The 25012-nt window shown below is 40.6% G+C and overlaps 1 protein-coding gene across 10 annotated transcripts in view; it reads right to left on the reverse strand.

Annotated features, from left to right (window-relative positions):
* Positions 1–25012, reverse strand: part of LOC134357983 (catenin delta-2-like) — a 1288623-nt gene that overhangs the window by 56460 nt on the left and 1207151 nt on the right. For all 10 annotated transcript variants that reach the window (XM_063069823.1, XM_063069822.1, XM_063069826.1 and 7 more), the window contains 3 exons: positions 21578–21751; positions 14335–14485; positions 3506–3728 (listed from right to left, as the gene is read on the reverse strand). In XM_063069823.1, coding sequence (XP_062925893.1) covers positions 3506–3728; positions 14335–14485; positions 21578–21751 — 548 coding nt within the window. The remainder of the gene's footprint in view (positions 1–3505; positions 3729–14334; positions 14486–21577; positions 21752–25012) is intronic.

A 25012-nucleotide genomic window follows, 5' to 3' on the forward strand; every position in this document is an offset into this window, starting at 1 on the left:
CACATTGGGATCAGTCCAGTTAAGCAACTGCCCCAATTCGTGGAAGTTTCATGGAAATAGTTAAAAAGGCACAAAGAAGACAAACTACCATTTAACTGAGTAACCAATTATGTGTTTCAATGAAACACCAGACAAAATAGAACACTACCAAGATTACTACAGTACTAGAAAACTATGTATTAGTTCCTAATTGTTATCAGTGGAGGAATTCATTCAGTGTATGCTGTCATGTTCTTTTGATTGACAGTTAATGAACAAAATCAGCGCAGGCACCTGGTACAGATAATGGACTGCCTTCATGTAATGTTTTTGATGATCGTATTCTCCAAACCTTTACTTTCATTAACATTCAAGATGATTATCAATACCTTCAAATTCTTCATAGTTCGTAACTTGTTGAAGTAGTTAAATTGTTTCATTTTCACGCCCAGCTGTTTCTGGCATCTCCAAGCCTGAATGCTTGAAATCACAGTGAGCAAAGCAGTTCAAGAGTGTCTAACTGCTTACTTCTTGCCAACTATCAATGAGAAAAATCACTGCTTTTTAAACACAAGAACCTAAGAAATAGGAGCAGGAGTAGGCCAAACTGATGCTATTTAAAAACTGTTTGCTCTTAGCATAGTGAAGTGTTTAAGGTCCACATAAAATGCATGCGACTGATGCAGGTTAGAATTTGTTTGGCATTAGTTTTTTGTCCCAAGTAAGCAGCATAGTGCCCCAAATAAATGAAGGGAATCCTGGCTATTTTCTCAATTAGCCTTTTTCCTTTAGGGGTTTTCCCAAATTAGTGGCTGCCCCTACTAACTAGAATCCACTGTATAGTGACTCTGATAAATAGTGAAGCTGGTATGAATTTGTCATCTTTACCTTTGTTGTCTCACAAGCTTTTTGCTTCAAATTAAGGGTGAAAGAAACAAGTCTGAACAAATAGTTTCTAAAGGTTAATGTAGTGTATGATTGATTTTGCTCAGTAGTCAGAGCTAGAACATACACACGTTTACTCACTGTGACAAGAAACAAATGTATTGAATCACTCTTCTCCATTATAATAGACGAGGATAAATTTATATTTGGTTGGGAAGAATACCAATGCAGGACCGACTGTTCTTTCTCGATAATTTGAGGTTTTCAGTATTGTTATTGAGTACAAGGGTCAGAGGAAAGGCGTGGAGCCCCATTCTAGATGAACCCGAGAGGGATAGAACAAGCTAAAAGAAAATGTGGTACCAATGATGTGTTTCATTTTAAACCCTGCCCCATGCAATTAGCTCACAGGTATCTGATTGTGTTTGTGATAGCTCCTCATCCTCAGCCAGAAGGCTGCGGGTTTCATGAAAGGTACTTTAGTTGCAGGAGTCGGGGCAGTGAGGGAATGTCAGCTGGTGCCACTTTGTAGAGCGGCATGGGGAGGAAGCAAACTGGCAGAATAGCTTATATATAAATGTGGGGAGTGGTGAGAAAACTTATTGTAAGAGGGAGTGGAAGAGCTTATCTGCTGCAGGAATGGGGGAGTGAGGGTTAGATTTCACATGTCAGCCAATTTCACGGTGCAAGTTTAGAAAACTGTCCAAATATCCTGCTGTCAGCAGAATCCAAAACACTGTGGTAATCAAAGGAATGCATTTTGACTCTCTAAGAACATGTAAAACAAGTTATAGTGAGATGTAAACCCTTTTGCATCTCTTCCCATTGCAATGAATGGGAAAGAATTGAGAAATACAACAGAAAACACAGAGTGAAAATGTCCCCAAGAGGGAATCAGCAGCACATATTAATAAGGAGTTTAATCTCCCTTAGATGAAGCTTCAGATTATGAAACAATTCAATAAAATAATGAGGTATAAACCAGATTAGAACCTGAGTGTTGGATGTGAATGATTTGGTCCTACGAAACAGACAGTTCAAGATTTGAAAACAGCAACTGAAAAATAAAATCTATACAGTAATAGACCAGAGCAAAAATGTCAGCCTCAACACATCACAGCTTTTAAACTGAAGTCACAACTTGGAAGTGTTTCTGTTATCAGGGACTTAAAGTGGATCAATATAAACTATTCTGAAATCAAATTGCAATTGTCAGATCTACAATAAGGTGGCATCAAAATAATGCTTCAGACAAGACAAGGTCCAATCAAATGAATTCATTATGGTTTTATAAGTGTCCCTGGATTTGAGGGGCTCAGTGAAGATAGGGAAGGAAGTAAAGGAGGCAGTGAAGCATTATTATGGTGAATATTGCAGAACTGGTGATTGGGTATGACCTTCAGGAGTCAAAGATAGTAAAATGAAAGGGGGGGAGGGGCCATCAACTCTCCTAATTTTTATTTCTAAACAGAAATTCAGATTGGGATGAGAAACAGGAAGTGCACATTAGGTCTGACAAATTATTTTGTCTGGTTCACATCCTCATCCAAATTTACAATGCAACCACAACACATTTAAACACTTTCCAAAGAAAGCTAAACTCCTTCAATTTCTTGGGAAAATCTGGAGTTTAATTGCTCTTTTCACCATGTACTTCCCATTTAAATTATTGCACCGAGAGAGCCTGGTGCACTGTAAAGACTGTAGATGCTGTGAGGCAGTGGCTATTTTGGTCTTGATTTGACCACACTGAAATTCCACCGTGATGTGCAAAAGCCAGTGGGTGGGTGCTGGGTGAGGCTACGAGAGGGATTTATTGATCATTAGGTTTGATGGGTCCTTGACATGAATCATTGACCTTGCTTTCTTCCAGCATTTTGTCTTTTGATTTGATATTTACAGCATTTACATGTTTTGTTACGCCTACCTGCCCTTGTGTGCTAAGGAGGGGCAGGGTCAGCATTGGAGACTCACAATGAGAACATGGAAGGTTGCTGCTGAGGTGGTGGCAGGGTGGTAAGGTGATAGATTTAATGAGGGCCTAGTTGTCTTAGAAGTGCCCAACTAAGACCATATAGCCCATTTTTCCTCACACTACTCCAGAAGAAATCTTGCATTCTTGCATGGGGAGTGACTGCTTGGGCATGTCTGATGTGAAAACCCCATTCGTGTCACAGGAGTGTTGTAAAATGACCTTCAAGGTTGTTCATTGCAGAGTCTAACTGTTAAGCACGTTCCCCCATGAGGGGTTCATCAACCTCCAGTGCTGACGATTAATCTCTAAGATGGCTGTAAGCAATTTTTTTTTTAAAAAAGCAAGATTGAATGAAACAGTGCAGTTAACTTCCTTTCATTTATTCTAAAAGTATTGGTGATGGGGATGAAAGATGACAAAATTTATCCGAACACTTAGCAAAAAATTTCTTCCCTCATTTTAAATTTAGGAGTGGAACTGAGAGACTTTGTAATAAAGCTTCCAGAAGTGTACCCAATCAACGTTGGCAAAACTTTTTGACAGCTTTGTTGATCAATGTGATTCCTGACCATTTACTGTGGCCTGATTCATATTTCTCAGTCAGTGTCATTCTACTCTGCAGCCAGCGAGAATCATGGCCCGTGCACATCTCAACTTGTTACCTACTTGTCTCCTTTACTTTTGGCGATGCCGATGAGCTTCTCAATCCCTCCAGAGTCTCGCAAGGCCTTGGCATTTTCCATGTTTTTGGTAATGACTTCATGCAAAGCACAGCAAATGGCAGTAATTGTCTCATCAGAAATGGTTTTGCTAATGGTGCTGCTCCCAGTACCGGTGTTGCTGCTGCCTCCAGGAAGACGGTGAACGAGATCTCGCATGGCATATTTCCCTTGGTGGGGCAGGAAAGAGGAGCATGATTAGACCAAAGGACCATACACATCTCCATATTATTATAAAAGATCACAGAAGTGCTGGAAAAGATAATTTTTCAAAAAAGATGACACCAGAGCTCTAAGGCTATCAGGAAAAACTAAAAGACTGAACAGAGTGAGAATGTCTAATGGTTATTCTGATACAGGTCCTTTCCTTCATGAAGGTGCAGATTTTCACTTATACTGAGAAGCCAAAACAGATTTATGAATATAAGGTAGTCATTAATAAGTTCAAAGTAAGACCATACGATATAGGAGCAGAATTCGGCCACTTGGCCCATTCAGTCTGCTCCATCATTCTATCTCTCTCAACCCCATTCTCCTGCCCTCTTCCCGTAACATTTGATTCCCCAACAAACCAAGAACCCATCAAATTCTGCTTTAAATATACTCAGTGACTTGGCTTCCACTGTCATCCGTGGCAATGAATTCCACAGATTCACCATCCTCTGGCTAAAGACATTCCTTCTCATCTTTGTTCTAAATGGACATCCCTCTATTCTGAGGCTGTGCCCTCTGGTCCTAGACTCACCCATGATAGGAAACATCCTCACCACATCCACTGTGTAGGCCTTTCAATATTCAATAGGTTTCATTGAGATCCCCCCTCATTCTAACAAACCAGTCCTCATATGTTAACCCTTTCATTCCTGGAATAATTTTCGTGAACCTTCTCTAGACCCTCTCTGATACCGGCACATCCTCTCTCAGATAAAGGGCCCAAAACTGCTCACAATACTCCAAGTGCAGTCTGACCAATGCCTTATAAAGCTTCAGCATCACATCCTTGCTCTTATATTCTAGAAATGAATGCTAATATTTCACTTACCTTCCTTACCACCAAATTTGCAAGGTAACCTTTAGGGAATCCTGCACGAGGGCTCCCAAGTTCCTTTGCACCTGATTTTTGAACTTTCCCTGTTTAGAAAATAGTCTATACCTTTATTTCTTCTACCAAAGTATATGACCATAAACCTCCCTACACTATATTCCATCTGACACTTCTTTTTCCATTCTCCCAATCTGTTCAAGTCCTTCTGCAGACACCCTGCTTCCTCAACACTACCTGCCCCTCCACCTATCATTTAACCAACTGCAAATTTGACTACAAAACCATCAATTCTGTCATCCAAATTGATGACATACAACGTTGAAAAGAACTGGTCACAATACGGATCCCTGTGGCACGTCACTTGTCACCGGCCGCCAACCAGAACAGCCGTCTTTATTCTTACTCTTTGCTTCCTGCTAATCAGCAAACCTTCTGTCCATGCTTGTATCTTTCCTGTAATACCATGGACTCTTGTTAAGCAGCATCATATGCGGCACCTTGTTAAAGGTGATCTGAAATTCCAAGTAAAGTTCAAAGTTCAAAGTAAATTTATTATCAAAGTACAGTGGTGCTAGAAAGTTTGTGAACCCTGGAGAATTTTCTCTATTTCTGCACAAATAAAACCTAAAATGCGATCAGATCTTCATGTAAGACCTAAAACTAGATAAGCCATTCCTCCTTACAAAATTGCTTCAACTTTGGGATGTTGGTGGGCTTCCTTGCATGAACTGCTTGCTTCAGGTCCTTCCACATCATTTCTATAGGATTAAGGTCAGGACTTTGACTCGGCCATTCCAAAACACAACTTTTTAAACCAGTCTGTTGTTGATTTACTCTTGTCTTTTGGATCATTGTCTTGTAGCTTTATCCAACTTTTATTAAGCTCCAGGTGATGGACTGCTACCCTGACACTCTCCTGCAAAATGTCTTGACACAATTTTGAATTCATTGTTTCCTCAATAATTGCAAGTTGTCCAGGCCCTGAGGCAGCAAAGCAGTCCCAAACCACAATGTTCCTTCCACACTGCTTCACAGTTGGGATGTGGTTTTGATGTTGGTGTGCAGTGCCCTTTTCCCTCCAAACATAGCAATGTGAATTTCTGCCAAGAAGTTCAACTTTAGTCTCATGTGTCCACAGACTATTGTCCCAGAAGCATTGTAGAACATCCAGGAAGTCTTTTGCAAACTTGAGATGTGCAGCAAAAGAGAGTGGTGGTTTCCTCTGTGGTGTCCTTCCCTGAACAGCATTTTTGTTCAGTGTTTTTCTTATAGCAGACACATGAACAGAGACTTTAGCAAGTTCTAGAGATTCCTGCAGGTCTTTTGCTGTTACCCTTGGTTTCTTTCTCACCTCCTTCAGCATTGCACGTTGTGCTCTTGGTGTGATCATTGCAGGATGCCCACTCCTATTGAGAATATAACAATACCGAGCTTTTGTGGGTAATTTCTCTTACTGTGGACTGAAGAACACTCAGGTCTTTAGAAATGCTTTTGCAGCCTTTTCCAGCTTCATGCATCTCTACAATTCTTCTTCCAAGGTCATCTGAAAGTTGTTTTGTTGGAGGCATGGTACACATGAACAGATCCTTCTTGATCAGAGCAGGCTCTGTCAGTAACCTGACTTTGTGTGTCTTTTTGTATAGAGCAGGGCACCTCTACAACCCACACCTCCAATCCCATCTCATTGACTGGAACACCTGACTCCAAATAGCTTTTGTCGAGGCATTACATACATTTTCCAACAAATACATGTAATATTAGATCATTTTTCTCAATAAATAAATGAACAAGTATCATGTTTTCTTGTGTTATTTATTTAATTCGGTTCTCTTTATCTAGTTTTAGGATCTACGTGAAGACCTGATCACATTTTAGGTCATATTGGTGCAGAAATAGAGAGAATTCTACAGGGTTCACAAACTTTCTAGCACCACTGTATATATTCTGTATGTCATCATATACAACCTTGAGATCCATTTTCTTATGATCATATTCCATAAATCCAATAACCATAATGGAATTAATGAAACCACTGTGCAAAAAACAATCTGCAAATATGAAAAGAGAGAAGATAATAATAATCATTATAATAATTGCCAGCCGATTAGCCTCTCAGCCTCGTTGGGCAGTCAGCCACTCAGCTGCTGAGACTCAGAGCACAGGTGAGGAGCCGGGCTCGCTTTCCGGTTCTGGGGGATGGCCTAGGACCTGGGACATAAAGTGCGGAGAGAAGACATCCTTCAGTGTAAAATCAGGCATGTCCACCCCCCCTCCGCCCCACACCCCCACAGTCCTGAATCAAATCCAGACATGTCTGTACCCAGATCGGATGGTGCTCTGGTCAGTGTCTGTTCTCCATGTTAGGGGCGGCCAAAACTAAAACCTGTCTGTAGGTTTGAAAAACAATACCCTTTCACTTTAGAAATAGAGAGATGCCTAAGGAACAGAGTGATACAGGCACTGCCTGGGGGTTGCCAGGGCATTGCTGGAACTAGCGCTGGTCAGGATAGTACGTGAAATGCTGGCCGTGCAGGCACTGGGAAACCCGATAAAGATACTGCCAGCATTCGAAATAGCCCACCAACACCACAGGCTGAATGAAGGCTGTTGCAAGTGTTTCTCAGGGGAAAGGTCCACTTACAACTGAGAGCACTCAAGCAGTTATGAGAAGAAAGACACACATGAAATAGTCATTAGAAATAAACACATTGATCCTGTGTGTATATTATCAAGTAATGGAACCTGAGACCGATATGGCAGCATACAGGGCCAAAATTCGTCGATAGTTTATAGGACAACATCCCTCCATGCAAGTAAATGCATAATGAATAGCAGGCCAATGTAGATAAAAATAAAAACAAATAAAATAAGAAATAAATATTGAGAATATGAGAAGAGCCAATGAGACGGCATTTGCTGTAGTTCTGTTGTGCCAATAGGCTAATTGGAATGGACCCAAGTCGCTTCTCAGGCAGGTGCTAATATGTTTCATCACCAACCTCTCAGAACACTTCATCACTCTGACTGTGATTGCCACTGGATGATAGTTACTGAGGAAGGTTCTCAGGCACTGGTATAACTGAAGCCTGCTTGGAGCAGGCGAGTACCTCAGACTGCCAAACTGAGAGTTTAGAAATCTCAGTGAACATTCCAGCTAGTAGATCAGCACGGGTCTTTAGTACTTGCCCAGGTAACTTATTTGGGCCGGATGCTTTTCGAGGATTAATCCTCCTGATGGACGCTCACATGTTGGTTTAGCGACTGAAATCACGGGATCATCAGGGGCTCCTGATGGTTCCTCCATGTTTTGACAGTTTAATCGAGCACAGAAGGCATTATGCTCATCTGGAAGTGAAGCCCTGCAGGTACTTAAGGTGTTTGATTTTACTCTGTAAGAGCCCTGCCACATCTGTCGAGCTTCCTTCATTGATTCAGGTTTAGTCCAGAATTGCCACTTCACCTGTAAGATAGCTTTCTGGAGATCGTACCTGGATTGCTTGTAACTTTTTTGTCATCTGACTTGAATGCCTCTGACCTGTCCATCAGCAGGTTGTGGAACTCATAGTTCATTCAGGACTTCTGGTTGGGGAAAACTCTGCATGACTTTGTGGGAATACATTAATCTACAACTGTTTATAAAGTTTGTGACAACCATGGTGTATTCATTCAGATCCAGAGATGAGTCCTTGAAAATGGTCCAGTCCACTGACTCACAGAAATCCTATAGCTGCTCCTCTGCCTCCTGCGGCCACCTCTGTGCTGTCCTAATCTCTGGAGCTTTGCCCTTTAACCTTTGCCTGTATGCAGGTAGGTAAAGGTCAGCTAAGTGATCAGATTTCCCGAAATGCGATCTAGCATGGAATGCTCGGCATTCCTTATCTTAGTATAACAAAGGTCTAGTGTGTTGGGACCTCTGGTGTTACAGGTTACATGGTGTTAGTAATTGGGCAGGGATTTCTTCAAGTGAACCTGATTGAAATCCATGACTACGATATGAAATGCTGTTTCCTGTTTAGTGACAGTGGTATCTCAAAATGCAGTACCTCAAGCACTTGATTATAGTCACCACTGGTGGTATGTAAACTGCAGTCAGGATCATGGATGAGAACTCCTTTGGTGAATAACATGGACAGCATTTGATCGTTCGGTGTTCAAGATCAGGGGAACATGAGTTCAACAAAATCGCCACATCAGAGCACCACAGAGCTTATCATGAAACACACATCTCCACCTTTTGCCTTTTCCAAATCAGCAGTTTAGTCCATCCAGTGTATTGACAAGCCTTCCAGTCTGATCACCATATCTGGTGTACTGGGAGTAAGCCATGTCTCAGTAAAACACAGAACACAGCAATTTCTCATTTCCCGTCAAAACACTGATCTTGCTCAATTTTGTTCCCCAGTGACGGCACATTTGCTAACAAGATGCTGGGTAGAGAGGGTCTTATTCCTCTGTGTTTCATCTTGAAGTCCCTTCCTCTAGCATCACTTCCAGCCTTGTCTCCTTAAAGTTCCCATACCTGCTTGCTTGAGAATTAGGTACGCTGAGTCCTTCAAAATATCATGAGATCTGTGGTTCATTAAGTCAATTTAAAAGTACAAATGTATATTGCATAAAGGATAACTACATGCTGCAAAATGCAGTGAGTGTAATTCAAAAGAGGTTTATTTAGATATATTGAACATAGCCTACAGAACACTGTTGTAGTTCACTGGCATCATCTTAATGATTCAGTCATCCACTAACTCTCCTTTGTCTATCCTGCCTGTTATTTCCTCAAAGAATTCCAATAGATTTGTCAGGCAAGGGTTTCCCCTGAAGGAATCTTATTAAGTATCTATATTTCTCAATCTCCCTTGAGATTCATTTTCTTGCAAGCAGAAACAGGAACAAAAAAAACACAATATAATTTACAATAAACTATACAAAAACAAAGTCTAACAAACACGAATTGGAGTTAAGCTCAACCATTATCCTGCAAGGTAATAACAACTAGATGAAAATAAAACTAGAAATCTAGTGCTTCCCATGATTTTAAGAACATTATTGTATCCTCAGTACAATCTTAACATAGGCAACTTGTGTTGAACCTTTTTGTGCAGATTTCCTTTCCTCTCCTTTCTCCATTGCGCCAGCATCCTTACCTCACTTGGGTTACCTAAGTTGCCTACTCTTGAAACACACCACCTTCCCAGACTATTTGCGAAGTACAGAAGATACTAACATCATATATTAGCAGCAAATATCCAACTGGGTGCTATTTGACCATCAGTCCGATCTCACGCGATCTTTTAAAATTCAAACAACATTCAACAAAAATGTAAAAATCAGAAAGGTTTTTATCTCTATAATCTTTCTTGCTGGTTGTCAGCACAATGAAAGAATAACCATCACAAGGCTTTGAGACTGCAGTGCAGTCTTGACAATTGTGAATCCTTTAGCTGACTGCTGTGAACCAGACTGCACAAATGGCCTCCACGAATTCAGTCTATGGAGACCCCTAGAAATCTCAACGCAAAGTTGAACATAAAGTTTAAACTCCACACTAGATCTTTCCACTCTATGCCATCTCACCCTCTCAATAGGTCCATCCATTCTTTCACACTCATGTTTACCTTCCTTCATCAATGGTGAAAATACATGAAATAAAGGCAGACAAAAATTGATTTGCACAGTTTATATAATATTAGTTGTGAATAGTGATTGCTACACGAAAACACTCACAACTTTAAGGGCCATGTCATGTTACAAACATTGCAGCAATGGTTTGTGGAACGTTCCAGAGACAATTTGCAAAGTGTTCTTTAAGAAACTACAGGCCGCTTGTGTTCGCAGTGCCTTGTGCTTAAGCTAATACGTTTTGATATGTTGAGGTTCATCGGAGGTTAAGAACATATAAATTACTTTTTTCAATTTTCCCCTCTTTAATTTTAACACAAACATTCATGACTGAAACAACCATATTTGGAATTAAGGCACTTAGATCAACAACACAATGAAGAGGCATATGAGGATTTGTGTAAAGGGGAGTTTGATGGTCAGTACATACTCAGTGGGCTGAAAGGGGACGATTCCATGTGTATGAATCAATGATCCTTTAACTCTATAAATCATCTCAACCTCACCCTCAAACAGGATTCTTATAACTTGAGCTTAAATGTCACAAAATACAAAAACATCAATGAAGGTACGAGGAGAAACAAACTTCTACCAGAAAAGAGAGATATGACTGATGAAGAAAGGCAGAACAGATTGTGAGAAGATTGGGAATGGCCTAATACGGATCTTTAAAATTCTGCAGGGTCTGTAAAGTATAGAGGTTGAGAATATATGTTAATTTGTAGGAGATGATTGAAAGATCAAAAACAGAAGGGTTTTAGTTTTTGATTGTGCTACGATGGTTATTACTGGTCTAACAGCCAGAGTTAATCATATACAAGAATTCAGATCCCACTGTGGCAGCAGCTGGGATACTTAAATTTAACTAACTAATAAGTAGGGAATTTAATGTAGAAAGCTAGGTATGGTCACTACTATAACATCATTAAATCCCAGCTAGTTTACTAAGAGCCTTCGCTGGTCTGGCCTCACAGTGGTTCTCAAAGCAGTAACATGGTCATCCCTGAATTGCCTCTGCAGTTCAGGGCAGAGATTTACAGCAAATGTTAGCTTCATACATATTTTAAAAGCTATTTTAGTCACTCATACATTCAATAAAGAATTCAGGTCAAACTATTTTAATCAAATACTTGTGAGAACATTGAAGTTACTCATTTTGGGAGAAGCTGAGACAGGTAACAGAGAAACCTTTCACAGGCATTATGATGAGAGGAGATCAACAGTGGGAAGAGATTTGTCTGGACCATTCATACTACCAGCCTACTGGACATAAAATATCTACTTTTGTGCTGTATTTACCATGCATTTTTAAGTAATTTTAACTCTTCAAAGCCTATTACCCGGTAACTTTTCTGAGCAAGATTTTGAAATTTAAACATGGAGGGCAAACTAAGAAATTAAGTTGCTGAGATGAGAAAGGGTTGTTGAGGAATTTAATCAGAAATGCGTACTCATCTGTGACAATTTTTGTCAATAACCATCTCTATTTTTGTTAACTGGAAATGAAATGCCATTCAGCAACCAGTGAAGCGTATTAAAATTTCTGTTGAAGGGACAAATGGGTTTGATCCTTGAGGGAAAATAAGAGTATTAGAACACAGAGGAAACTTTTTTGAAAATACTGCTTACAGTTCATGGCTGAGAAGTAACACTTCATCCCTGATTCAGAGGTCTCAATTGATTTTTGAACACATAATCTACACTGAAATTCCACAGCAGTGCCGCAAGATTTCTATACTGTTGGAGGTGCCACCTTTCTGAGGAAATATTCAACCATGGCAAAATCTACCCTCTCACATGGCTGGAAAAATACCATGTCATTATTTCTGAACTGTGCAACACTTATCCCTTAACCATCATCACAAGAAAACAATCTTATTATTGTTTCATTTCTCTATAAGGGTTATTTTGTATAGTTCAATTCAGCTACCATCTTTTCTACGCTACACCAAGAACAGAGTTGAAAATCACTGCAATCAAGATATTCGGTCATTGTGAATGCAATGTTCATTTCTGTCCCTTCCACTAATCCTTCCAGCTTTATCAGTTAATAGATCATATCAAAATCACTAGAACTGATGAACTGACTTTTACATCATTTGCTGTGGGTGGAACTGAGTTGGAACCAGAATAGTTATCGTGAAATCATGGAGGGAGGGATCCACAGGGAACACTCCCTCCTTGATTCCCTTGTGCATTTATCCCTCCCCATTAATCTCCCTCCTGGCACTTTGGCAAGCAGCCAAAGTTCTACACCCGCCCACTCACCTCCTCCCTCATCTCCATTCAGGGCCTCAAACAGTCCTTCCAGTTGAGGCAACACTTCACCTGTGAATCTGCTGGGGTTGTCTATTGTATCTGGTGCTCCTGATCTGGTCTCCTCTACGCTGGTGAGACTAGTCATAAATTGGGGGACTGCTTCGTCGAGCACCTCTGCTCCATCTTACCAAAAGCAGAATTTCCCAGTGGCCAAACAATTTAATTCCCATTCCTGTTCTGACATGTTGGTCCATGGCCTCCTCTTGTACCAAGATGAGGCCACCCTCAGGGTGGGGGAGCAACACCTTATATTCCAGTCTGGGTAGCCTCCAACTTGATGGCATGAATATCTACTTCCTCATCCCTTCCCCTCTTCTTCTATTTCCACTTTGGCCTCTTCTTACCTGCCTATAGACCCTCCCTGCTTCCCTCCCTCCTTCCCTTTCTCCTGTGGCTCACTCTCCTCTCCTATCAGATTCCTTCATCTCCAGCCCTTCACCTTTCCCACCCACCCGGCTTCACCTATCACCTTCTAGCTCTCCTTTTTCCCTTCCCCCCACCTTTTTATTCTGGTGTCTTCCCCCTTCCTTTCCATCCTGATGAAGTGTCTCAGCCCAAAACGTCGACTCTTTCTTCATTTCCATGGATCCATGGATGCTGCCTAATCTGCTGAGTTCCTCCAGCATTTTCTGTATGTGTTATCATATTTGTACGAACGGGATGCCGTTCATTTTTGTATGGTGGGAGCAGTGGGTTTGATGTTACTCTCTGAATGACCTTCATGTTCTTTCTTTGTTTCGTTGCTATCTGGAGAATACAAATTTCAGAGTTGTATATGAATACATGCTTTAATAATAAATGAACATTGAACCTTTTGTATTTAGAACTTTAATTTCAGAAGTATTTTATCCATTGTGAAATATTTCAGATATACTTTGGAACTGAACAGGAGAAAACTGCATGCTCTCTCTAAAATCCCATTTAGCAAAATAACAAGGACCACACTAATTTGTGCAGAAATGCAGTCAGAAATTCATGCAACATGGAAATTCTAAGAAAAAGGTACAAAGTCCAAAAATATCTATTTTTAAAGAATGCTGATAGTTAATGGGTTTTTACAACCATTAGAAGAGTAAGGTTGCAGTCAAAGCATCCGATGTGAGGCTCTGTAATTACAACAATAACCTGTTTAAAAAAAAGCACTAAAGGCAACTATGAGCTTGAGACCCTAGAATCTAGACTTTTCAAACAAATACTGGCAATTATGAATAAGTGAAAAGTGGGAATGTGGAAAAACACAGAATTGAACGAATGTTGAGAAAATTAAAGAGATAGGGTGAGATGAAGTTATAAGGGAATTTGAGGGAAGGGATGCGACCTTCCAAAGCTGAGGCTTTGCTGAACTGCAAGTCAACAAGGGTAAGAAAAACAAGAAAAGTTGACGTGAGTTTGACTTAGGTCAACAGAAGCTTGGATGCACTCCGGTTTACTGAGGATGTTGGATGGGAGGCCAACCAGAAGGCTATTGCAGTAGTCAGGGATGCACCTGGGAATTTTAATTCAACTGTATTGGAAGGATACGTTAAATGTATATATTGATATAGAAATATGATCCTGTGTATGCTTCTTTAAAATGCTTGGTGGTTACAGGATAAGCCTTCAGCCCTGCTTGCTGCAACTTGCACATACTCGTGACAATAGACAAGTCTGAGTGTAATAAAGAAAACACGAGAGGTTTCCCTTCCAAACTGCTCATAAGTCTCAGAGAATCAACTCTGCTTTTCTAATTATCCTGGGAAATGCTTTGCTGCCAATAGCCCAAAAGAAATGCAAAGAGTTATCCTTCCACCTACCTATGAGCTCCTTGTTTCTGACATCCAAGGCCATGTTCCGCAATGCAGTGGCGACAGCACAAACCACCCGGTCATTGTCGATGCGCAGTAGCTCCACAAGAATGGGCAAACCCTTCTCCTTGCGTACCGCAGCACGGATGTAAATGGACCACTGTGAACAGGAACAGGAACATGTTGGAAGTAGACGGAACTAGACAACGGGCAATGTTCTGATGAAGGGAAGGTGGAGATCTTCCCTACTATGTATTTCCACTGACATAAACCAAACATTAGAAGATAGATGCTGAGATTCACGCTGGACCAACATTTGAATGGACTATGGCTTAAACCATGATAAACAAATTTAAAAAAGGAATGGGTTCGATGGGTAGATACAGAGAAGCTTCTGCTTGTGCAGAAGTCCAAAACTAAGGGTGATAAGTATAAATTCAAGAAGCGAATAAGGTAAAACCTATTTAATGATTGTGCGCAAGAAAGTGGCAGTGTTTACACAATGGAGGTGATCTGAAGAACCCAGAGTCTTTCACGTTGGAATGAAACTGAGGAAGACAGGAAAAGAAAGATAAGTGAAGAAAGAAGTGAAGAAAATAGGATGGTGAAGGTTCTGTGGAACTTGCTTCAGGGTAATAAATTCAATGCAACTTAGTACAGTAAAAACAGGTAAAAATATATCATAAAGGCAATGTAAGTTGCTGTCTACAAAGTTTTATTTACAATTGAATGAACAATGCACAGGACATAGAGCAGCTGATTCACTCCATCAGAATACTGCCAATGTGTTACCGAAGGAAATTTTTAGACAAAGTTTATAACTTAACAGTGGTTTACAGTAAGAAGTTTAAGGAAGATGACCTAATGTTAATGCCACCCAGATCATTAAGGAATAATTATTTTAATATCTTATGAATAAGCTGTGAATTGAGGGCAGTGTGGTAGTGTAACACTATTACAGCACCAGTGAACTGGGTTCAATTATTCTGCTGTCTGTAAGGAGTTTGTACGCTCCCACTGTGACTGTACGGGCTTCCTCTGGGTGCTCTGGTTTCCTCCCATATTCCTACAGGTTAGTAGGCTAATTAGTCACATGGGTGTAATGGGGTAGCATGGGTTATTGGACCAGAAAGGCCTATTACCATGCTTTATCTCTAAATAAAATGTCTTTGAAGTGACTTCCAGTGAAGAGACACAGATACAATGATTAAATTTAAATTAATATGAAGATAATGAAAGCAGCCTTCTCCAAAGAGATACAGGATAATCCATAGGAGAATTTCAACATAACTGGGAATTGGGCCAATTACATTCACTTTGAGGTAAGTCCCTCAAATGGGAATAAAATATAATATCCAGGAAAGGAAAATGTAATAAATAAAAAGCAATGTATAAGGAAAATTAAAGAGATTTAGCTATCCAGAGGAGCAATAAAATTGCACTCCAGCCTCAATTAAAGCACATAATTTGCAGTGTGCCAGGTGTTGAAGGGTGTGAGAGAAGTGAGTGCAGATACTATTACAAGGGAGAAGGTGCTCAAAAAGCTGAAAAACCTAAAGGTACATAAGTCACCCAGATCAGATGAACTGCATCCTAGGGTTCTGAAAGAGGTAGCGGAGAGATTGTAGAGGCATTAGTAATGATCTTTCAAGAATTATTGGACTCTGGCATGGTTCCAGAGGGCTGGAAAATTGCAAGCACCACTCCACTCTTTAAGAAAGGAGGGTGGCAACAGAAAAAATATTATAGACCAGTTAGCCTGACCTCAATGGTTGGGAAAAGGTTGGAATCAATTATTAAGGATGTGGTTTTGGAGTACTTGGTCACGCAGGACAAGATAGGACAAAGTCAGCATGATTTCCTTAAGGGAAAATCTTGCCTGATGAAGCTGTTGGAATTCCTTGAGGAGATTACAAGTAGGATAGATAAAGGGGATGCAGTGGATGTTGTACATTAGGATTTTCAGAAGGCCCTTGACAAGGTGCCACATATGAGGCTGTTTACAAAGCTAAGAACCCACTGTATTACAAGAAAGTTACTAGCATGGTTAGGACATTGGCTGACTGGTAGGATGTCAGTGACTAGTGGTGCTCCACAGGGGTCGGTGTAGGGACCATGTCTTTTTATGCTGTATATCAATGATTTAGATGATGGAAAAGATGGCTCTGTTGCTAAGTTTGCAGATGATATGAAGATTGGTGCAGGAGCAGGTAGTGTTGTGGAAACAGAAAGGCTGCAGAAGGACTTAAGACAGATTAGGAGAATGGGCAAGAAAGTGGCAAATGAAATACAATGTTGGAAAATGCATGGTCATACACTTTGGTGGTAGAAAGAAATGTGCAGACTATTTTCTAAATGGAGAGAAAATTCCAAAAATCTGAGATGCAAAGGGACTTGGGAGTCCTTGAGAGTCCCTTAAGTTTAACTTGCAGGTAGAGTCAGGCAAATGCAATGTTAGCATTTATTTCAAGAGATTTAGAATATAAGAGCAGGGATGTGATGCTGAGGCTCTATACCGTTTTGGTGAGGCCTCACCTTGTGTATTGTGAACAGTTTTGGACTCTAAGAAATGAAATGCTGGCATTGGAGAAGGTTCCAAGGAGGATCACAATGATGACTCCCAGAATGAAAGGGTTATTATATGAAGAACATTTGATAGTTCTGGGCCTGTACTCACTGGAATTTAGAAGGATGAGGGGGATCTTGTTGAAACCTTCTGAATGTTGAAAGGCCTAGACAGAGAAGATGAGGAAAGGAAAGGATATTTCCCATGGGGGGGGGGAGTCTAGGACCAGAGGGCACAGCCTCAGGATAGAGGGGTGTCCTTTTAAAACAGAGATGCCGAGACATTTCTTTAGGCAGAGGGTTGTAAATTTGTGGAATTTGTTACCACAGGCAGCTGTGGAGGCTAGGTCACTGGGTGTATTTAAGGCAGAGATTGATAGGTTCTAGATTGGCCATGGCATCAAAAGTTACGGGGAGAAGGCCGGGCAGTGGGGCTGAGGAGGTGGGAAAAAAAGGATCAGCCATGATTGAATGACAGAGAAGACTCGATGGGCCAAATGGCCTAATTCTGCTATGTCTTATGATCTTACAGTCTTATAATTTGCTGTGTCAACATTGAACTAAGACTGCTAAGTGATCTTGCCACTGTACATCAGCACAGAACAGAATCATATGCATGATAAATGGGCCTTAGGATAACAGCACAAGAGTGGGCAGTATATGGGTGCAGCTACAACCAATCTCTAAGGATGGTATTGAAAATGAACACACCTTTCAGAATATAGGTATCTGAAAGCTTCTTCATGGTGGTGCAAGTAAAGATGGATCCCTGGGCTCCCGTTTAATACAGCCAGAGCAGGCTTTAGCTGCCCGATACAACTTGCTTTAATTGCCTGCCTTGGAAGGTCCCTGCAAAAGTCTGGCTACTTCGAGAATTCTTGTCTCTCCTGTGTTTACTACTATCAAGCCCACGTGGTTTTCAGCAGCTAGCAAAGTCAGGGTGTGAATAATTTAATAATTAGGATATTATTTTTACTGAAATTTATTGTCCTCCTGTGGCAGAACACTTCACATGTCAAGACTAACTGCAGTTTTCAAATGGAAAAGAGTTGGGATGGGAGAACAATTGAACTAGGTTGCAGAGATATGGTTGAATTATTACTTTAAAGCCATACACAATTTTAACACATTCATGTTAAATCTCTGCGTTATGTTGCTTTAGTAAGTGTGCCATATTGTAACTACAACATCCCTCCAAAGGAGGCGCTATTCTGTTGGAGGGAGGTTGCTGTTACAATACAACATAATTACTGCAACTGAGAGAATGCAACTGTAATGTGACAAATTTAAATTGACACATTCCATTAGGAATTGATAAAGTTATGTAAAAATAATAGGATGAATGTCTGCATAACAGATCAACCTTAAAGCACATTTAAAAATAGTAATTTAGCTTGCTGAGAAAGACTTGAGTTTAATATTGTTGCACAAACCAATACAATACAATTAAAAATCAATAGACGAGACACAGCAATTCATTGAGTTCAGTGGTTAGACAGTTTTCGTTTGTTTCCCCTTGATCTTTAATAATTTAGCAAAAACTAACTTCCATGCATGGTAACAAATGCTGGCTTGAATTACTACTCAAAATACTTACAATATAAGTCAGGCCATCATCATGAAACCTGTTAAATGAGCCAAGTACCCTTGGAGGAGAATATCATTTGTTCTTCAATACATTATCATCATTTATTCATGAAAGAAGACAGTCACAAAATTAACTCTTCAGGGAAAATAAGCTTTGAAACATTAACTCTGTTACTTGTCCCACAGAGGCTAACTGACGTTGCATTTTCCATTTTTTATTTCAGATTTCCAACATCTGCTTTATATTAACCTCTCAATTTCTTCATTACAGCTGGATGTCCCCATCAAACAATACCCGTGTTTGTGGAATTTCTGGGCATTACTTAACCATTGGGCTGCAACATTCTGCTAGATCAGGGGTTAACAACCTGGGGCCCACAGAACCCTTACTTAATGGTATTATTGATACATGGCATAAGAAAGATTGGGGACCCCTGTGGTAGATGGTTCCTGCTGTTTGATTGTTGTGGGTGCTGGTTTTCCATCAATTTGCTCGACAGTGTCACCTGATCAGGGGTTTGTAAAGATATTGTATATCTTTGCAACTTTCGTATCTTATCAAATATATAGAACAACATTTTGGCCTTTTTGGTTACTTAGTGCGTATACATAGTAAATACATGACATTTTCCTGTTATATAAAAGGAATATCCTCAGCTTCGAGTTTCTCCCCATTCAAAAATAATCTGGTGAATTCATTTTTAATTCACTTAAATTGCAAGCTATAATCCATACTTTTTCCCTTCACTTTATCTGTATGCTTCCTTCATGCATCACTAATCACAGCGACTAATTATAAATCACTGGCAGACATAGGTACATGGCCTTCCAGGTCATTATCCCAAGTTGATTAAAATTGTAGCTTACAACACCTTTGTGAGGTACTGGAATCTGGTGCTTGGGCCACTATTATAAACTGCATCTAATCCTCCTGATTCAGAGGGAAATATGCACAAAGAAAGAGATAAATTGAGCACTTATTAGATATAAGGAATTAGTCAATAAATTGTTTATAATATCTTGAGAGTTTTACTCATTTATTGTTTGGGGTAAAGGTACAAGAGTAAACTACTTACTCCTTCAAGTTCATTCCAATAATGTTTTGCAGACTATATCTTAACTCCATTTACCAACCTTAGTATTCTGTAAGGAAAGAGTTAAATTTGACTCCTCCGTGGTATATGATAAATGTGTAACACAAAATGGAAGTTTGTAAGACAAAATGGTGTCAGCCTGGAATGAGGTGATAGTCTGGAGATCTGCATGATTGCACATCCTTGAGATTAAATACTGGTGAAGAATGCCTTCCTCCTTACAGACCTGTTGTCTCTGTTTCTAAGCCATGTGCCTAGGCCAAAGGTTGCAACAGGTAAGAAGGCACAGGCTGGTACCAGTAGGGGATGGAAAAGTATTGGGGTTAAAAACGATGTTAGATTTTTAAAGTAATCCTGAAGGGTATAAAAAGGGACACCTTCTTTGTGCAAGGGGAATCTTTTCTTAGGCTAGCTTGTGACTCATGCTGAGACCTGGGAGACGGGAGAGAAGAGGTGAGGAGAGAAAGACAGAGAGAGAGGCAAGGAGATAACGAGTCAAGGAGTGAATAAAAGAAAGAAGGAAAGAGAGAGAAGAGGAGAGTGAGAAAGAGGGAAAGGCTGAAGGTAAGGGAAAGGGAGAGATAGAGTGAGAGGGAGAGAAAGGGTTGGAGAAAGGGATAGGAAGGGAGAGAGGGAGGGGAGAGAAGTGGGGTGAGAGAAAGAGAGAGGGAGAGAGAGAGGGAGGGGGAAAAGACTCACTTACAGACTCCAGTCAGTTCAGATTGGCAACAACATCTCCTCCACAATCTCCATCAGCACAGGTGCACCACGAGGTTGTGTGCCTAGTCGCCAGCTCTGCCAGCTTTACACTTACGACTGCATGGTTAAGCACAGCTCTAATGCCACATTTAAGTTTGCTGAAGGCACCACTATTGTATGCCGAATTAAAGGTGGTGATGAATCAGCATATAGCAGGGAGATTTTCAGTCTGGCTGAGTGGTGCCACAGCGACAACCCCTTACTCAATGTCAGCAAGACCAAGGGGCTGATAACTGACTTCAGAAGGAGGAAACCAGAGATCCAGGAGCCAGTCCTCACTGGGGGATGAGAGATGGAGAAGGTCAGCATCTTTAACTTCCTCGGTGTTGTCATTTAAGAGGACCTGTCCTGGGTTCAGCACGTAAGTACAATTTTGAAGAAAGCACAGCAGCACATCCACCTCCTTAAGAGTTTTTGAAGATTTGGCATGACATCTAAAACTTTGACAAAGTTCTATAGATGTGCGGTGGAAAGTATGTTGACTGGCCGCATCTCAGCCTGCTATGGAAGCACCAATGCCCTTGAATGGAAATTCCTAAAAGTTCTGGATATGGCCCAGTCCATCACGAATAAAGCCCTCCCCACCATTGAGCACATCAACATGAAACACTGTTGCAGGAAAGCAGCATCCATCATCAGGGACCTGATGCTTTGTTCTCACTGCAGTTATCAGGAAGAAGACACAGGACCCCCAGTGATCGGTTCATAACTATTATTTTGTCTCTTTTACTATTTCAATCATTCTTCTGTCTTTTGTCCTGTAGACTTCATATAACTTTAATAAAATAATTTCTGATAACCTTTAACCCATATAAAGTGTCACCTTTGAGGACTCTTCTTGCTGCTGAATTAGAAAATAACAAATTTTAAAATATTTTTGTTACATACTCTTGTGCATTAAAAAACTAATTATCTTTGTGAGATTGTAAACTTCAACCCCTCCTCATGCCTTAACAACTTTTCATGACAGTGTTCCTTATACCCCCAGTGCTCAATGCAAGTGTTGCTTCTTGACCATACACCTGATTCAAATAAAGTTTCTTGTGTTAGACCTGCCCATTATTAAAGGTTTCTCTCTATCAGCTCTTCTAAATTTTCTTCATGACTCAACTGGATCATCTGTTAATCTTCTATACTCGAGAGAATTCAACCCTAGTTTTCCTTCACAACTCTTTTGTCTCATGATATTCCAGTGATATAAAGAACAAATAAAGCTAGGCATACAAGCACTGACTTTGTGGTCTTACCTTCCAGCTCCCTGCAGCCAGGTTCTGTAAGGCTCCCGCCGCTCCTTCGAGAGTATCCGGATTTGAGCATTCTGACAAAAGTGTGAGGTAGGGTTTGACTATAGAGGGATGCCACAGGAGCTGTATCCCCTTTGGTGGATCTGTTGCCTCTGGGAGAGGTCCAACACCATCCCACTAGGAAAGGAAAAGAACGGGGGGAAAAGTCAGTGCATTCAAGAAATTTAAGATGAAGTGGCAGCAAAGAATCTTTCATCTACTGCAGAACCTTTATAATCCTCACAGACCAATTCTGTATGTAAAAATAACCATTCATAACTCTGCATTCACTGGGATCTGAAATTCCCATTCTTTCCACAACAGAGAACAAATTGCCCTCTGGGAATGAGCAGAATTTTGGATGATGATTGCTCAGCTGCTGCAACACAATCTTGACAAATTGGGTCAAGGATGGAAACAAGATACTCTTTAGAAATTGTCCAACGGTCCAGCCAAAACATGCCATGACATGGAAACTCAGAGTAAAAGAAAGCAACAATCATTTACATTTCATTAAAAGAATGCTTGCATCTATTTGTTGCAGCAGTTCCCAATTTCACTTCAACAGCTGGTCTACATTGCCTGCAGCATCTCTCTAAAGACCTCTAGGATGCCCCCTGATCTCATCACCCAGTCAGGTCCATGAAAGGCACACAAGATCTCATGGTGTTAAGCAAAACACCTGTTCAGGTGACTACACAAAATAATATTAGGTGTGTTGTTTAAGATCAAGTCCCTTCTGCCATCACAATTAAAGCTGGAGAATTATAAATACATTCCCATTGCCTGTGAAACCTATTGAACGTTGAAAAACCTGATAGAGTGGATGTAGAGACGATGTTTTCTATGGTGGGGGAATCTAACTCCGGAGGACACAGCCTCAGAATAGAGGGATAAGGGATGTCCATTTAGAATGGAGATGAAGAGGTAGTTCTTTAGCCAGGGAGTGGTGAATCTGTGGAATTTATTGCCACAGGTGGCTGTGGAGGCCAAGACATTGGGTATATTTAAGGCAGAAGTTGATAGGTTCTTCATTAGTCAGGGCATGAAGGGAGACAGGGAGAAGTCAGGAGATTGGGGCTGAGAGGAAAATGGATCAATCTTGATGAAATGGTGGATTTGTGCCAAATGGCCTACTTCTGTTCCCATGTCTTATGGTATTTTGGGAGAATAGAAACAGAGAGCACAGGATCGGGGTTAATCATTGTGCCACCTCTGCTATTCATTTAAGTTTATTGTTTAATTTTAATTAAATCTACTTAGTTGCCATTGTTCCAAAAGTCTAAGAAAAATCTACCAGTCTCGGTTTTGAGATTTTCAGTTGACTAGGCAGCAATAGTTTTCTGGAGCGCTTGGTTGCAAATTTCCATTGCCATTTGTGTGAAGGAAGCTTTCCAACATCACTGCTGTATACTAATTTTAAAATGATGCCTCCTTGAGCTGAGAGGGATGTAAGGTGGGCTGCTGAGTTGATATTGTGCAGCTAATATCTCCTCCATTGCATAAGGTAGCATGCTCAGTATTATCTTTCCCACAATGTGATTTGTACGTTTACCAGTGAAACAGACAGTATCTCACTAATGATTGGCTCAGCTGTGAATTATCTCATTAGCTGTCTTCGTAGGAACAAACTAAAACAAGTTCTCAAAGAAAAACAAATCTCGTTTACTCATGTTAAGAATTTTCAATGCAATACAGATATTCTCAGAGGAACATTTTTACTGATAAAATTATCTGCACAACCCTTTCTTGTGTATCTTTATTTTCCTGTCTGTGCAGACAATAGAAGATATATTAAAGAGGCTCTATTCAGATACAGATGAATAAGAATGGTACAGCAACAGAAGACAGCCTGCTATATGTTAGATGCATGCTATCTTTATAAACCTTTGCAGGAGAATTGCTTCATCCTCACTTTGCGTTACCATTATTTATCAAGCTGAGAGCTAGGGATAAGTTTTTTTTCTCACAGGAGGAGTAGAACTGATAAAGCTAAGTCTCTGCTCTAATAATCACGGAATCAAAGTCAAAGATGAGGCTGCATTTATATAGCATCTTTCAGAACAGTATAATGTGTACAATTGCTTAAAAGCCAATTAAGTATTTTAGAAATAAAGCTAATGACTTGAACTTTAATTTCTCAAGTTGTCAGAGTGGGATTTAAGCTCAAATCTGCAAGATCAATAGTGCAGTTTTCTGGGTCTGATGCCTGCAAGTGAAATCCTGTGTACCAATGCAACTCGGTGCCTTGTTACACCACATTAGTGAGCAGTTAGGAGTCAACTAGAATGATATGGGATGAAAGTCACATGCACACTGAATGCTGGTCTCCAGGAAATAATTGCCCAATCTACAACTGGTTTCTCCAGTTATCAGAGAGCAGTTTGCAAGCAATGATTGTGGTAGACTAAATTGAAAGAAGTGAATCATTGCTTCATCTTGAAAGACAGGTTGGGTTCCAGGATGGTGAAGAGGGAAGAGATAAATAGAAAGGTGCTACATTCCCTAAGAGCAGTAGGACGGAGCGAGGGTGGGGGTGGGAGAGGCAGAAGAGCAGACTAAGGTGACCGTCCTGCTGCCTACCACTTGAATTCTCCATACTATTCCCACACTGACAGAGGCCATGTATCTGTGGCCTCCATCGCAATAACACAAGCCTGACAAACAACACCTCTCCCACCTGGCACACTGTAACCTTCCAGTGAATTCTCCAAATTGTAACTCATTTTCTTTGTCTGTATCAAAACTGGCCATTTCTGCGGCAAGTCATCCATTTGGCTACACTTTAACATACTTGATCTGAGTACATCTTACAGCCCTACTTTTTAGCAAAGTATTGTTCATTTTTGTCTGTCCTATCACTCTCTACTTCCTGATTAATTCATTTGCCAGACAGCCCTTACAAATCATCTCCATGATAATCTTGTCTTTATCCTGTCACAGATAGTTCCCTTGTTCTATTCTACACTCCCTCGTTTCCTGTGAAATTGACATTAAATTTTTTCATCCCTCTTTTCCAGTTCCAATGAAGGATCTCAGACCTGAAATGTTAACTGTTTCTCTTTCCTCAGATGCCGCCTAACCTGCTGAGTGTTTCCAGCATGCTCTGCTTTTACAACAGGGTATCCCCAGGATCAACTGCATGAAAAGTATATGGTGGAAAATCAGATGCTATAGGTTGGGCCAGTATTATGAGGCTGGAGGTCAGGAAATTGCAGGGATCACGGATAACCCCAGGAAGGGCATGGTAAGAGGTCAGCTGAGGCAGATGGGAAATGTGTTTAGGAGATACTAGAGGGAGAGCTGCCAGGTGGTGTTCCTACTTTAGATCTTTCAGAGGAGACTCTGAACTCAGGATTTCAAGACTGGGACCTCCACTGTCAGGCTCCTTTCAAGAAA

This window comes from Mobula hypostoma, chromosome 17 (genome assembly GCF_963921235.1).
Source record: "Mobula hypostoma chromosome 17, sMobHyp1.1, whole genome shotgun sequence".
In the NCBI taxonomy this organism is placed as follows: Eukaryota; Metazoa; Chordata; class Chondrichthyes; order Myliobatiformes; family Myliobatidae; genus Mobula; species Mobula hypostoma.